This window comes from Grammomys surdaster, unplaced genomic scaffold (assembly GCF_004785775.1).
Source record: "Grammomys surdaster isolate TR1022 unplaced genomic scaffold, NIH_TR_1.0 126219, whole genome shotgun sequence".
Classification (NCBI taxonomy): Eukaryota; Metazoa; Chordata; class Mammalia; order Rodentia; family Muridae; genus Grammomys; species Grammomys surdaster.
Genome location: NW_021621022.1, coordinates 581,294 through 595,647, shown reverse-complemented (window position 1 = coordinate 595,647; position 14,354 = coordinate 581,294). Strand labels below are relative to the sequence as shown.

The following is a 14,354-nucleotide window of genomic DNA, read 5'->3' as shown; positions in this document are numbered from 1 at the left end:
ATATATATATATATATATATATATATATATATATATATATATATATATATATATATATAAGATTTCTTGATGTGATGGGACCCAAGGAAGGATAAGCACAGAATCCACCTATAAACACAGCTGGGAGACAATTTGTACTATATATTTTGTTTTTGTTTATGGGTGTTTTTCTTGCCTGTATATGCACATGTACATGCCTGGTACCTGTAGAGGCCAGAAGAAGGCTTCAGATCCCCTTGTCTTGGAGTTAGAACTATGATGTGTGAGCTAAGAACTAAAGCCAGTCCTCTGCAAGAGCAACCAGTGTGACTGTGAGCAACTCTGCAGTGTAAGGTTTTTAGAACTTTATTTGCTTGGGAGGCAGAGGCAGGCAGATTTCTGAGTTCGAGGCCAGCCTGGTCTACAGAGTGAGTTCCAGGACAGCCAGGGCTATACAGAGAAACCCTGTCTCGAAAAACCAAAAAAAAAAAAAAAAAAAGAACTTTATTTGCATTGTACTATGGGATACCAATCGTGTCATATGGAACTGGTGCCATCAAAGGACACCTCATAGGTGTTCTCTTCTATTTGGGTCCAGGATCAGATTCAGGCTTTGTGGCAAGCACATTTCCCTTGCTGAGCCTTTTTTTTTTTTTTAAACAGTTCCACGTGGGATTTATTCAGGAGATAGGGCAAGATGGGGGTGGGGGAGGGGAGAAGAGGAAGAAGAGAGAGAAGAGCTGCTAAGCCATTTTGATGGCCCGGTTTTGCACAATATTTTTAGTGTGTCTTTATTTTGACTGTGACCCATCACATGGGATTAGTTTTGGAATTTTCTACATGGGGTATAATAGTGTCGTCTAAGTGCGCATTTCGTATTTTCAACCAGAGATTCCAACCGTCTGTACAAAATGTTGAAGAGAAGTAGAATATGGCATGGTTAGTAAAAGTGTTCTGTAGCCAATCTATGGTTTAAACTAGCTCTGTAACCTTAGTTAAGTTACTTAACCTTTCTGTGCTTCAGCTGCCTCATCTGTAGTGAATATAACTGTCTCGTTAGCATTAAATGACTTTGAAATGCCTAGAATAATGTTTCACAGTGCAGGCTGTCTCAAGTGACCTTTAGCACTGTAATAATATGACTAATGTCATTTTCTACCTGTCATTATTGTATACAGAAATACATTTTTTTTTAATTTTAGTTTTTTAAACTATTCTTTTTAACTAGGTACTCACCATCATTCATATTAAATTGTAGATACACGTTTTACTTGAGACAAGGGTAAAGGGAGAAATGTATGATTTCTTAGAACTGACTTGTCTACAGGTAATTTTGTGGGTAAGAACACTTGTTCTTCCAGTGACCCAAGTTCAGTTCCTGGTACCCATATTGGGTAGCTTACAACTGCCTGTAACTCTAGCCCCAGGAAACTCAATATCCTTTTCTGCCATCCTTGGATACCTGCCTGCATGTGTGCACGTTTATAACCAGACACAAAAATAATAAAAATATTTCTAAGTTAAAGAATGACTAAAGTATTTTTAAAAATAATAAATAATATATATCAATTCATCTCTTCATAATTTAACAAAGTTAGTCACCCCTATGGGGAACAGTATTTTCCCCATCAGATAAAAATCTAGAGAAAGACCAGTGTTTTTTATGAATTTAAAAGAGTCTTCATGACATATTTACTCTTACTATTTAAATAATAAAATCCAGGTTATCCAAATATAATACTATACTTTAAATTCTTATCTTTGCTTTACCTCTAATTGGAATTTTACCTTGTTAATACCCCACAGCCCCAATAATCACTAGTAATGTTTTAGTTAAAGTAGCCTGTCAGATTGTTAGCTCTAATGAAAGTTCCTGTTTTTCCACACTTTGTTTCTGTGAGCATGCTTCTCAGTTAGTGCTTTAGATTTTTAAGGTTTTGTGCAACAGTTATATTTTAATCCTTAAAATTTTTTTTTTCTTCATAGGGTATAACATATGACCATGTAGAATTAAATGTATATTTGAATGGGAAAAACATGCATTGTCCAGCATCAGGTATCCGAGGGACAGTGTATCCAGTTGTATATGGTAAGCTTTCACTCTGCTGTTAGATTCATGTTAACTCTTGTTTGGCATTTATGTTAACTTTGCAGTTATCATTCAGAAGTCTGAACTAGTTGGTAATAAGGACATTTCATATGGAATATATTATATTCAGACAATTACATTATCTCTGCAGAATTAAGCATAATATTTTTTCCCTAAGTATTACAAAGGTTTTCTGAATATAGGGTGATTGTAAATAAATATCCATAAGCATGTTCCCTTTCATCATATCGTTTGTTTGTTTTTTAAATTTTTATGTGCTATTTGCCTGAGTGTGAGTCTGTGTACCACATTGTGTGCCTGGTGCTAGAAGACACTAGAAGAACTGGAGGTACAATTGGTTGTGAGCTGACAGCTGAGTGCTGGGAACTGAACCCTGGTTCTTTGGAAGAACAGCTAGTGCTTTTAACCACCAAGCCATCTTTCCAGTCCTTTATCTACACACGTAGTTTTATGTTCTAGAAAGTCCAAATTTTTTCACAAGATTTACAAATCTTTTTTTTTAACTAATTACTAGTAAAGATTAGATGACCTGGAAATGAAATTGTAGCAAGTATTTTGAAACTAGAAAATTTTAGGTGAATTGCCTTTATAAAATTACCTACATATTGTCACTCTTCTGAGAGAGATTTTGACTTAGAATAGTTTCAGATCATCTGTTTTGCTTTTGATAGCCATGATGTATTAATGCTATCATTTCTGTATAGCTGGTCCCTAAGATCAGGCAATATAGATGGCTTATGATTCCTTTATTTTTTTATTATAGAAAATTTCAAACTTTCTCATACATAAAGAGAATATTACAGTAAGTCCTCATGAACTTGTCACCCACTGTGTTATCCGTTTGGAGCCTTCTAAACCCAACGCTTCTTTTCTCCCTCCTTTTTGGATTATTTTGAGGCATATGTCAGACATACCATTTTGTTAATAAATATTTTATATTTATCTCTAAAAACAAGACCTTAAGCCAGGAATGGTGGCACATACCTCTAATCTCAGGACTTGGGACACAGAGGCAGGTGGAGATGCATAGGGAAACCCTGTCTCAGAAAAACAAAATTTCAACAACAGAAAAACAAAACTAAGGTCTTTGTCCTTTGAAAAACACTAACTGTAATGCCTTTATTATTCTGTTCTGATCTTAGTATATATCTTGCCAGCTTCAGATCAATAAACATAGGGCCTTTCTGCCTGTGGTTTACTAAGTCTAAAATATTATCTTGATTATGCAACTTAGATTTGGGTTATAATAAAAGCTATTAACTTTCTTTCTGTAGGCTAGCATATGAGAGGGGGTGTAGTCATGAGGACAAATACTAAATAAATGATAACCAAAGCCAACCATTTCTTTTTAGTTGTATTTCAGTAGTCTCCTTTTCTCCTTAAAACTCATTTTCAGTGATTTTTACTTTTTATATCTTTGTGTATTTTTTTATTCCTTGATTGTCTCATATATATGTATAGTCATGATGGTCATTTATACTTCGCATTACTCCCCCATCATCCCGCCCTTTGAGCCAGCCTCATCTACAATAGTGAGTTTCAGAACAGCTAAGACTACACAGATAGACCTTGTTTTAAAAAACAAGAACAAAAAAGAGTGTGTTTAAATTCAATATAGGTTAGTATTCTTACATATTGAGTAAGCTTAAAAGAAATTCTTTTATTTACTTAAAAATGTAAATGTAGCTTAATATTTTAAGCAACTTAGCCTGAGAAATGAAAGATCAGTAGTATAGCTACATCAATACAAGTGAGTGTATGAAGTAAAATGATTATAAAATACTTTCAGGGGCTGGAAAATTGGTTCAGCTACTTGCTGATCTTACAGAGGACACAGGTTGTATTTCTAGCCCTTATATTGGGTAGCTTACAGCTGCCTGTGCTGCCCCAGCAAGGGATCTGGTGCTCCCTCTGGACTCCACGGTCATCTGTATTCATGTGGGAAAACAACTGCAGGCATGCACACACAGTTTGAAATAACAAAATCTTTCAAAACATCAAGTGCAAATTATGCAAAACATAAAATGAAGCAAATTATATATAGCAAAATATATTTTATAATTTAATTTAATGAATATATTTGATTAAACTAGATATTTTAATAGCCTGATGCTATTTAAAATAAAAACAGAATTAATTCCTTTTGCCCTGCATCTTGTCTCATCCTTAATCCTAGGACAGTCTATTTTCACTCTCTTTCACTGGCTGCCCTGGATCTTGCTCAGTAGACCAGACTGGCCTCAGACTCAGAGAGACACTTGAGACTCTGCCTCCAGAGTGCAGGGACTAAAAGTGTACACCACTGCTCCCTGGCTCACTGTCTCTACTCTTAAACACCACCTGTAGAGAGACAATGCTGCACAGCCCTGAAGTGTTGTTACAGAGCCAACACTCAAAGACTAATCTAAGCTCGCAATAATTTCTGAAATTCTTTTTTTTCTCTGCAATTTTGTTTTGTGATCATCATGGTCAAGGTAATGAACGTATTTATCACTTCAGATAGTCTTGATTTGGACCTCTCCAAGTTCCTACCAGGCAGCTGTGGATCTGCTTCTGCTCACTTAGATTAGCCTGCATTTCTTCAGTAGTATGTATACAGATTCAGACAGCTAATACTCCTTTTCTGTGTTGTAGCATATGTCAGTATTTCCTTCCTATTGCTCTGTAGTGAAAGCTCATTGTGTGCCTGCATTAGAACTTGTTTATCCCAGTATCAGTTAGTAGCTATTAGGCTTATTTGTGATTTTTGATGACTATAGGTAAAGCGGCTGTGAACATCTGTATATTTATTTGTATGACTATACCCTGTCATTTCCCTTTAGTAGCGTTCTCATTAAAAACCTTGTAGAAACTAACTAGAGTGGGCCATCTAGCTTACGGCAGTGCGTCAAGATCAGCTTCCTGACTTGGATATTGCACTGTAGATATTACCACTGGGACAAGCAGGGAAGGATACAGTAGACTCACTGGTATATTTTTGAACCTTTTGCAAATCAATAGTTATTTCAAAATAGAACAGTTTTGTTTTTTAAAATTGTTTATTTTGATAGGCAAGTAAAGAATTCAGATTACTGATATTTATAACTGAGAGATCCTCATGATTATTTAAGAGATAGTGTCTTACCACATTTCCTCAGATGGTTTCAACCTTCTGAGCTCAGGAATCCCTCCTGCCTCAGCCTTCCATGTAGTTGAAATAACAGGCATACACCTCCATATGTGACTTGGGATCATTATTAATGATGTTTTGATAAATTCCTTTGTATATTTTTTGACAGATTTTTGTTGTACAGATCTTATAAACATTTTGCAACCCAAGGCAAACAGATAAAAGCATTTGCTGCCAACTCTGAGAACTGAGTTAAATCCTTAAAACCCACAAGGTGCAAGGAGAGAACTATGTACCATGTAGTGTACACGTGAGTACACACACACACACACACACACACACACACACACTAAATGTAACAACTTTTTGAAGATTTATAACCCAGATGGCAGGTGTGTTTACTCTTATTGCTAATTAATAACATCAAGGGCTGGAGAGATAGCTTGGGGTTAAGAGCACTAACTGCTGCTCTTGCAGAAGACCCGAGTTCCATTCCCAGCACCTACATGGTACCTCTAGTTCCAGGAGATCCAGTGCCCTCTTTTGGCCTCCTCAGGCACCAGGCATGAACAGTAGTATACAGACATACATGTAAGCACAATACCCATGCACATGAAAAAATAAAATTAAAAAACCATAAAATAGTATGTAGGAAAGTAGTTTCTATTTAAATTGTGCTGTGGTGCTGGAACCCAGTAACTAGCAATTGCTAAGCAAGTGCTCTGTCACTGGGTTACATCCCTGCCTGAAAACCATTGTTTCATAATTGTGTGTGCGTTTGAATGTTCTTCTAATTTACTTTCTTTCTTTTTCTCCCTTCCAGTTGATGACAGTGCAATTCTGGATTGCCAGTTCAGTGAATTTTATCATACTCCTCCACCTGGTTTTGAAAAAATACTATTTGAGCAGCAGATCTTCTGAATGAGTTTGTTTTCAAAACTTAGACTTCTGCACCATCCCACAAGCACTTACCACTTAATAAAGCTCCCCTTCACCTAGAAACAAAAACACATGCTGAACAGCGAGCTTCTTCTTGTTGTCTAAGAAACCCATGTATTCATTATACCATGCTGAGGTTTGATTTAAAAGATCTAGGCAATTTATTTAATCTTATTTAAACAAATAAACCATGGGTTTGATTAACAGTATTATGTGGTAACATGTATATAAATATTTAAAGGGAATTTTTTTCTTATATAAAGTATTTGTTTGACAGTGATGTGTAATTGAGTGATTATTATTTTTTGTCATCTTGAACTTGAGTTATCATAGTCTGTAATCCAATAATTTGTGTTTCCTTGTCCTTTTTGATAAAGTGAAATGGCAGAAATTTACATACCTGGCAGCTTAGTTTTGCTGATATACTTCCTCTGTTCATGGACTACTTTTCTTAAAACTGAAACTGCTTCTTTTGTTGTGTTGTATCCCTGCTTTCTGTTTCCTTTTTGAAAGATGAGAAAGTTATCAGATCATCTTGTTGAAGACCATCAAGATGAGCAAGTGGTCATTGCACGTAGTACACTGGCAGACATCTGTAAGAGTTATGATGCTTTAAATATAAATAAGCCAAGTGTGAAGGCACACACCTTTATTCCCAGTGTTTGGGAGGCAAAGTCATGTAGATTTCTGTGAGTTTGAGGCTAGCTTAGTCTCTATAGTGAGTATTATAGAAGTACCAGGACAACCTGGGCTGTGTAGGGAGAACCTGTCAAAAAAAAAAAAAATCTTAACTGTTTGCTATAAGGAATAACAAAAATGTATCCAGTATTGTATTTAAAACATTCTTCCTGTTTTGTTAATTATATGGTAATAATTATAGAAATTTTGAGACAAGTGAGTCCTGATGGTCCTGAGCCTTTGGTCTTCTTAAGTCACTGTCTATTAACAACCTAAGTTAATCATGTCTTCAGACAGTTGCACTCTTTTTCTCAAATAAGCATAGTCAGGATTCATCACAACAAGTTGTATGGCGTGTGGGGCAAGGAAAACATGGGCACTAGGATTTGGAGAACAGTTGCCCAGTGTCCTTGTGTCTTCTGCTGAGTTCATCAGAGTTCACCTTACACCAAGGGCAATCATACTGACATGCTGAGAGCCTATGACTAGTTGATGGTGTGTGAGAAATGCTTTCATTATCAGCACTTAATAAACAAAGCCACATTTGTTGTGAAGTAGTGGTGTTCATGATGTCTTAGACCAGCAGGATCACTGGGGAGCTCATTAGAATAGAGGACAGTCTTAGACCCAGCCCAGACTTCTGAAGCAGAGACTTAGGGGTACCTTCTGAAACCTGTGCATCCTAGGTTTGAAAGGGATTGCATGATGTAAAATGTCTTGGGATTTAAGGCAGGCTGGTTTTAATCCCAACTATGGAATGCTGTACAATCCATATGTTATGTAATAGACAAACATTTGGTAATGTGCTTTGCAAACATTTACATAAACCCACATTTTACCTCTGAAGATGTATAGAATTCAGACTGTATGTGTTACTTACTCATTTTCATCTGACTTTCTATTTTAGTAATTTTGATTCACAACATGTTTACCTGGGTGTGGTGGCACAAAACAGTAACCCAGCACTTGAGAGATCAAGGCCAGACTAGACTATGTACTGTAATGTTCTTGGTCTCAAAATACAGATGAGGGTAGGTTGATAAAGCTATGTGGAAAGGAGAATTCTCTAATTTCAGTATACTACTTTCAGTGATCCTAATATATCCACCTGTTATGTTTTTAGATTTTTTTATTTATGTCTGTGTGTATATATGTGCATTTGCATGTAGGTACCTAAGTCCAAAGAGTGCATCAGATCACAAGCTGGAGTTACATGCAGTTGTGAGTTGCCCAGTGTGGGTCTTGACAACCAAATTCCAGCTCTCTGCAAGAGCAGCAAGTGGTTTTAATGGCTGAACCATCTGACCAACCCCAAACTCTTATTTATATTTTTAAAAGCTATCTTTTAATCATCACATTCTTTTTTTTCTAATACTGTATTTTTTTCCTTTTTCTTTTTTTTTATAATTTATTTATTTTTTTCAAATCATAATTCATTCACACAGGGGTTATAAACACAGAAAGGCAGGATGTGGGGAAGGGAATGACACTGGAGTGTGGGTGTTCAGGGGGAATACAGATATCTTTCAGAACAGGGTATCGGCTGGGTGAAGGTTCAGGGAACAGGTCACTATGACTCTGCCTATGATTCACTTGTCCTTATCTAAGTTGGTATTGTCTGCCAAGGCTACCTGTTTACAAGGTCTATGACTACTCAGGCTGGTAAATTTCCATGAAAGCTACCTGTTTACAATAGCTTATAGCCATCTGTTTCAATGTTTTTCCACAGAGACCCAAGACTTGGTGTTAGAATACATGTATGACAGGCCTATTGCTGATTTTAGAGAAGGGCCACCCAGAACCCCCTCTGACTGGCAATCTGAATTCTTGCTTAGGCTGCAAGGCTAAGCACTGCGAGGGAATATAAATAAATGTTAAAAATATCTCTCTGGGTTCCCTGAGGGACAAGCCTGACTGCATAGGGGTTGATGTCAAAAGTATCCCCTCTCCAGGTAAAAGACATCGGGATGGATATGGCCCTCATGCCTCACTGGACAATGACAAGGGGACTGGAGCCATTACAAACTCCCCTTCAATTACTGGAGGTCAGGCCTCTATCCGTGCCTTCGCAAGATTAGAATTGCCACAGCCCTTCTATACTTAGAGAAGGGAGGAGATGTCAGGGACATCCCTGCTTACACACTGAAAGCCTAAAATCCGCCATAGGCCTAAAATATTGTATTTATTCACTGACAATCTTATACATGTATGAACTAGATGTTTCTTTCCATTTTAATATTATAATCACATCATTTCCTTCTTTCCTCCCTTTAGGCCCTCTTATATAACCCTCTTTGCTCTCTATTCATGGCCTCTTTTTTATTGATAAATTGTTACATGCATATATATACATGTAACATATATTCCTAAATGTAACCTGCTCAGTCTGTATAATGTTAGCTCATCTGTGCACATGTGCAGGGCTGACCATTTGGTATTGGATAACCAACTGGTGTTCTCTTTCCTGGAGAAGACTATTTCTCCCACTCTGCATTTCTTAGCTGCCTGTAGTTGTGTAAGTTTGAGACCATGTGGTCTTTCCCTTGTCCACTTTGGCATGTCTGTTGTTCTTGTTCAGCTCATGTTTAGTCAGTCATGTTAATGAGACTTTCAGGGTATAGCTTCTGACATTACTAGGAGACACAGTCTCAGAGCAAACTCACTGATCTGGCTTTTACAGTCTCTCCCCTCCCTTTTCTACAGTGTTCCCTGAACCCGAGGCCTGGGAGTTGTCTTGTAGATGTACCCTCTAGGACTGTGTTCCACAACTCTTCATTTCAGTTGTTATGGTTTTCTGTAATGGATTGTGGTGCAGATGGACCTGTTATTATGGATCTGTTGCAAAGAAAAGTTCTACCGGGGGAGAAGGACTATATACTCTTATTTGAAGATTAGAACTAGGATCCTCCAATAAATGAGAGCATGTGACATTTGTCTTTCTAGGTCTGACTTACCTTACTCAATATGATCTTTCTATCTATCTAACCTTCAAACTTGATGATTTGATTTGATTTACAGCTGAATAGTATACTATAGGATACCACATTTTCTTTTTTTTTTTTCTTTTTTTTTTTTGGTTTTTCGAGACAGGGTTTCTCTGTATAGCCCTGGCTGTCCTGGAACTCACTCCAGGCTGGCCTCGAACTCAGAAATCCGCCTGCCTCTGTCTCTGCCTCCCAAGTGCTGGGGTTAAAGGCGTGTGCCATCACCGCCTGGCAGGATACCACATTTTCATTATCCACTTGATTGAGGGCATTTACGTCTATCCGTGTCCTAGCTATTGTGAAGAGAGCAGTAATGAACATAGCTGAGCCAAGTATCTGTGGAGTAGGATGTAGAGTCATCTACATGCCAAGGAGTGGAATATCTGGGCCATATGGGAATTTATTTTAGATTATTTCTGAGCGTTCTCCATACTGATTTTCATAGTGGCTGCACCAGCTTGCCATCTCACCAACAGTAGATGAGGGCTCCCTTTGTGTCACACCCTGTTTAACACGTTATTGCTTGTTTTGTTGATCTTTGCCATTCTGGCTGGGATAATACTTTTATGAAACACTACCTGTCATATGTTAGCTGTAATCCTTAGGTAACAAGAAGTCCTTTTCTATATCTATAACATGGAGGGTACTGTATATTTTCTTCTAACAACTTTAGTGTTTCAGGTTTTATTTTAGGGCTTTGATCCATTTGGAGTTAGTTTCTGTGTGGTACTGATCTAATTTTCATTTTCTATGTGGACATCCAGTTTTCTCAGCACTATTTGTTGAAGGTGCTTTCTTTTCTCCAGCTTATGTCTTTGGCATCTTTGTCAAATATTAAGTGGCTGAAGTTACAAGTATTCGTGTTTGGATCTTCATTTTGTCCCATTGGTCTACATGTCTGTGCCAGTAACATATAGTTTTTATTACTATAGCTCTGTAAGGTATCTTAAGATCTGAAATTGTAATCCCTCCAGCATTGTTATTTTTGTTGTTGTTCAGGTTTGTTTTGGCTATCTGGGGTCTTTTGTGGTTCTATATGAGTTTTAGGGTGGCATTTCTTATTTCTGTGAAGAATAAGATGAATATTTGGGTGATTTGGGATTGCACTGAATTTGTAAATAGCTCTTGGTAAGATGGTCATTTTCACAGTATTTATTCTACCAATCTATAAGAGTGGGATGTCTTTCCATTTCTAGTGCCTTTCTCTACCTCTTTTTTCAGAGGTTTGAAGTTTTCACTGTAGAGGTCCATCACTTCCTGGTTAGGCTTATCCCTAGATATTTTATTTTACTTGATATTATTGAATTGAGTCCATGATCTCTGTATGCTTGGTGGTGGTATATAGAAAAGCTTTTGATTGACGCAACCTGGTTCTGTATTCTACCACATTCCTGTATTTGTTTATAAGTTCTAGAAGTTTTGTGGTAGAAAGGGTTGATGTTTATCTGTCTTTAAATTCAGAGGTAAATTTTTATATGTAATTTAGTTCATAAAATATTTGGTGCAGGGCTGGAGAGATGGCTCAGCCATTAAGAGCACTGACTGCTCTTCCAGAGGTCCTGAGTTCAACTCCCAGCAACCACATGGTAGCTCACAACCATCTGCAGTGGGGTCTGATGCCCTCTTCTGGTGTGTCTGAAGAGAGCAATGGTAAATACATAAAAATAAAAAAAGAAAAAAAAGGTTTGGTGCATATGTTTAGGATGTATGTTTAGGATAATAATGTCTTCTTGGTTGACTGCTCCCTTGATAAGAATAACGTGTCGCTTTTCATATCTTCTGATTAGTTTTATTTCGAAGTCTGTTTTGTCAGATATTTGGATAGCAATGCCTGCTTGCTTCCTAGTCCTATTTGATTTGAGAACCATTGTCCTTCCTTTTATTCTAAGGATATACCTATCTTTAAAGCTAAGATGTGTTTCTTGTAGACACTAATGGATTTTCTTTCTTGAGCCATCCAGTAAGCCTTAATAAAGAAGCCATTGATATCTAAAGTTAATATTGAAATATGTCTATTCATTGTGGTCATGGTGTGTTGGTTTTTGGTGTTGTTTCTGTTCTTGGTGGTACTCTATAGTATAATAATTATGGCTTCATATTTCTTTCCATAGCCTCTCTGCTATGTTCATTACTCTCTTTAGCCCAAAATATTGCTTCCTATACTTGCTTTGAGTTTGGTTTGTTGGGTATAAAATGTTTAGGGTGTTTATGTTGTAGGAAGTGTCTCTTTCTTTTTCAATCATGCTAGGTCAGTATTCCTGGCTATATTACTCTAGGATGGTCATCATAGTCTTCTAGGATTCTGCATTGTGTCATGCTCTTCTAGCTTGCATGGTTTCCATTGAGAAATCAGCTGTTATTCTCATGGGTTTTTCTTTATATGTGACTAGCATGTTCACCTCTTATAGCTTTTAATACACTTTCCTTGCTCTGTACACTTATTGTTTTAACTATAATATTATTATGTGGATTTTCTCTTCTGGTCTTGTCTGTTTAGTGTTCTATATGCTGTTTGTATCTATTTGGATATGTCTTTCCTTAGTTTGAGAAAGTTTTCTTCTGTGATCTTGTTGAAGATATGCCCTATGCCATTGACTTAGGATTTCTTTCTCATCTATGCTTATAATCCAAAAGTTGTTATTGTTGTTGTTGTTTTAAGGAGGTCCCACATGTTCCTTTCCTGTGGGTTTGGGTTGTTTGTTTGTTTTAGTTTTTCATATTCCTTGTTGTTTGGTCTAGATACTCTGTCTTCCAGTCCTGATATTCTGTCTTCTCCTTAATTCATTCTATTATAAGGCTTTCCCTTGAGTTTTCTCATTGAGTTTTTGAGGTTTTCAATTGTATCTTCATTTTGGCTTTATTGTTTTTTAATGTTTCTTTCTCCTTACCAAATTCTATTCTCAAGCCTAGATTGTCTTTATCATTTTCATCATCCTTATGTTTGGTTTTCTTTTTAATATTTCATGCCTTCAAAACCAGTACCACATGATGCTTATGACACTGTCAAGTTAAATCTGCCTGCTGCAGATGTTGCCCATTACCCTTGAACCACAGCTCTATGAGCTTCTGGCTGTTTGTGGACTCTAAAGATACACCTTAGTAGGCAGTTGCTTTTGGGGATCAGGGAGTTCGTTCAGCTTAGATTTTCTTGCTTTAAATCAATTTGGATCCTTACAATATGGAGTGTCTTTCCTATTGTCCCAGGGCAACAGGGGGTTTCACTACAGTGGTGCTGATCTCAGTTACAGCTGCTATCTCAGCACTTGTCTGAAGACCACTTGCCTTGCCTTGAAATTCTCTCCCATCCAAACAAGCCAGCCCATCATCTTCATGCTTAACCACTCAAGCTCTCAGGACAGAGATAAAATGCAGCCAAATTCTTGTCCAAAATACCATATGAACGACTCCTAGTCCGGTTCCTTGTTACTCTCTGAAGCCTTGTGAGCTGGACCTTTACTGTTGCTATTTCTGTCAGCATTACTGTCTTCTAAGCTCCCAGTAGAATAGCCTGCTAAGCTCTGCTTCCAGTACCCAGTGCCTCCATATCCCAGTCACGTTGGTTAGTCATAACAGTAGCTCCACTCTGGTTTCCAATTTCTGTTCTAGTTTTGTTCCCTATTGTTATGACAAATTACTCTGACAAAAACAACTTTAAGGGAGAAAGGGTTTATTTAGCCTACTGTTCAGTTATAGTCCATCTCTGTGGGAAAGTCAGGGCTGGAACTTGAAGCATTAGTCACATCCATAGTGAAGAGCAAGGAGAATACATACGCCCCATCTCTGTCTGTCTGTCTGTCTGTCTGTCTCTCTTCCTCTCTCTCTCTCACACACACACAGACACAAACACACACACACTTTTGATCTCAAAGAGTCTTTTCTTTTTACTGTGTATGTGTGCATGTGAGTTCAGTGCCTGTGGAGGACAGAGAAGGGTATCACATCACCTAGACTGAGCCAACCAGCATGGGTGCTGGGAATTTGGCTCAGATCCTCTGCAAGAGAAGTGTTCCCTTAACTGCTGAGCCATTTCTACATCCCTTCTGCTTGCTTACTAATGTAAATCTATCTACAGGCCAGAAGTAAAGCCAGAAACTTGAGTGAAATTGGATGTGGCATATATTAATATATACATTATAGGATGAAGACCAACTAGAATTTTATTTTTCATAGATATACCCCACTTATGTTAAGTGACATTATTTATGCATCCTGCAGCAAATACTGTTACAAGCTGACTTGGCTACTCACATGAATGAGTGAAAACAATAGTAGAAGCAACTGAAGTTCTGCCATCTGCTGATTCAGATATGAAATTCCCTTTCAACTTGCTGTCATTCAAGATTTATGTATTTATATATATGAGTACACTACCATTGCTCTCTTCACACACACCAGAAGAGGGCACCAGACCCCGTTACAGATGGTTGTGAGCCACCATGTGGTTGCTGGGAATTGAACTCATGACCTCTGGAAGAGCAGACGGTGCTCTTAACCACTGAGCCAGCTCTCCAGCCTGCTGTTATTCAATAATTGGAGCAAAATTGGTAACAGCAGA

General features: G+C 37.5%; 1 protein-coding gene across 3 annotated transcripts in view; it reads left to right on the top strand.

Annotated features, from left to right (window-relative positions):
• Spryd7 (SPRY domain containing 7) overlaps positions 1-7,661 on the top strand; it is a 23,050-nt gene extending 15,389 nt beyond the window's left edge. For 2 of the 3 annotated variants that reach the window (XM_028758767.1, XM_028758768.1), the window contains exons 4-5: positions 1,966-2,068; positions 6,022-6,417. In XM_028758767.1, coding sequence (XP_028614600.1) covers positions 1,966-2,068; positions 6,022-6,119 — 201 coding nt within the window. In that variant the 3' untranslated portion in view covers positions 6,120-6,417. Of the gene's footprint in view, positions 1-1,965; positions 2,069-6,021 lie in introns of all 3 variants that reach the window. The other variant, XM_028758769.1, reaches the window with a different exon arrangement.
• Positions 7,662-14,354: the final 6,693 nt, after the last annotated feature.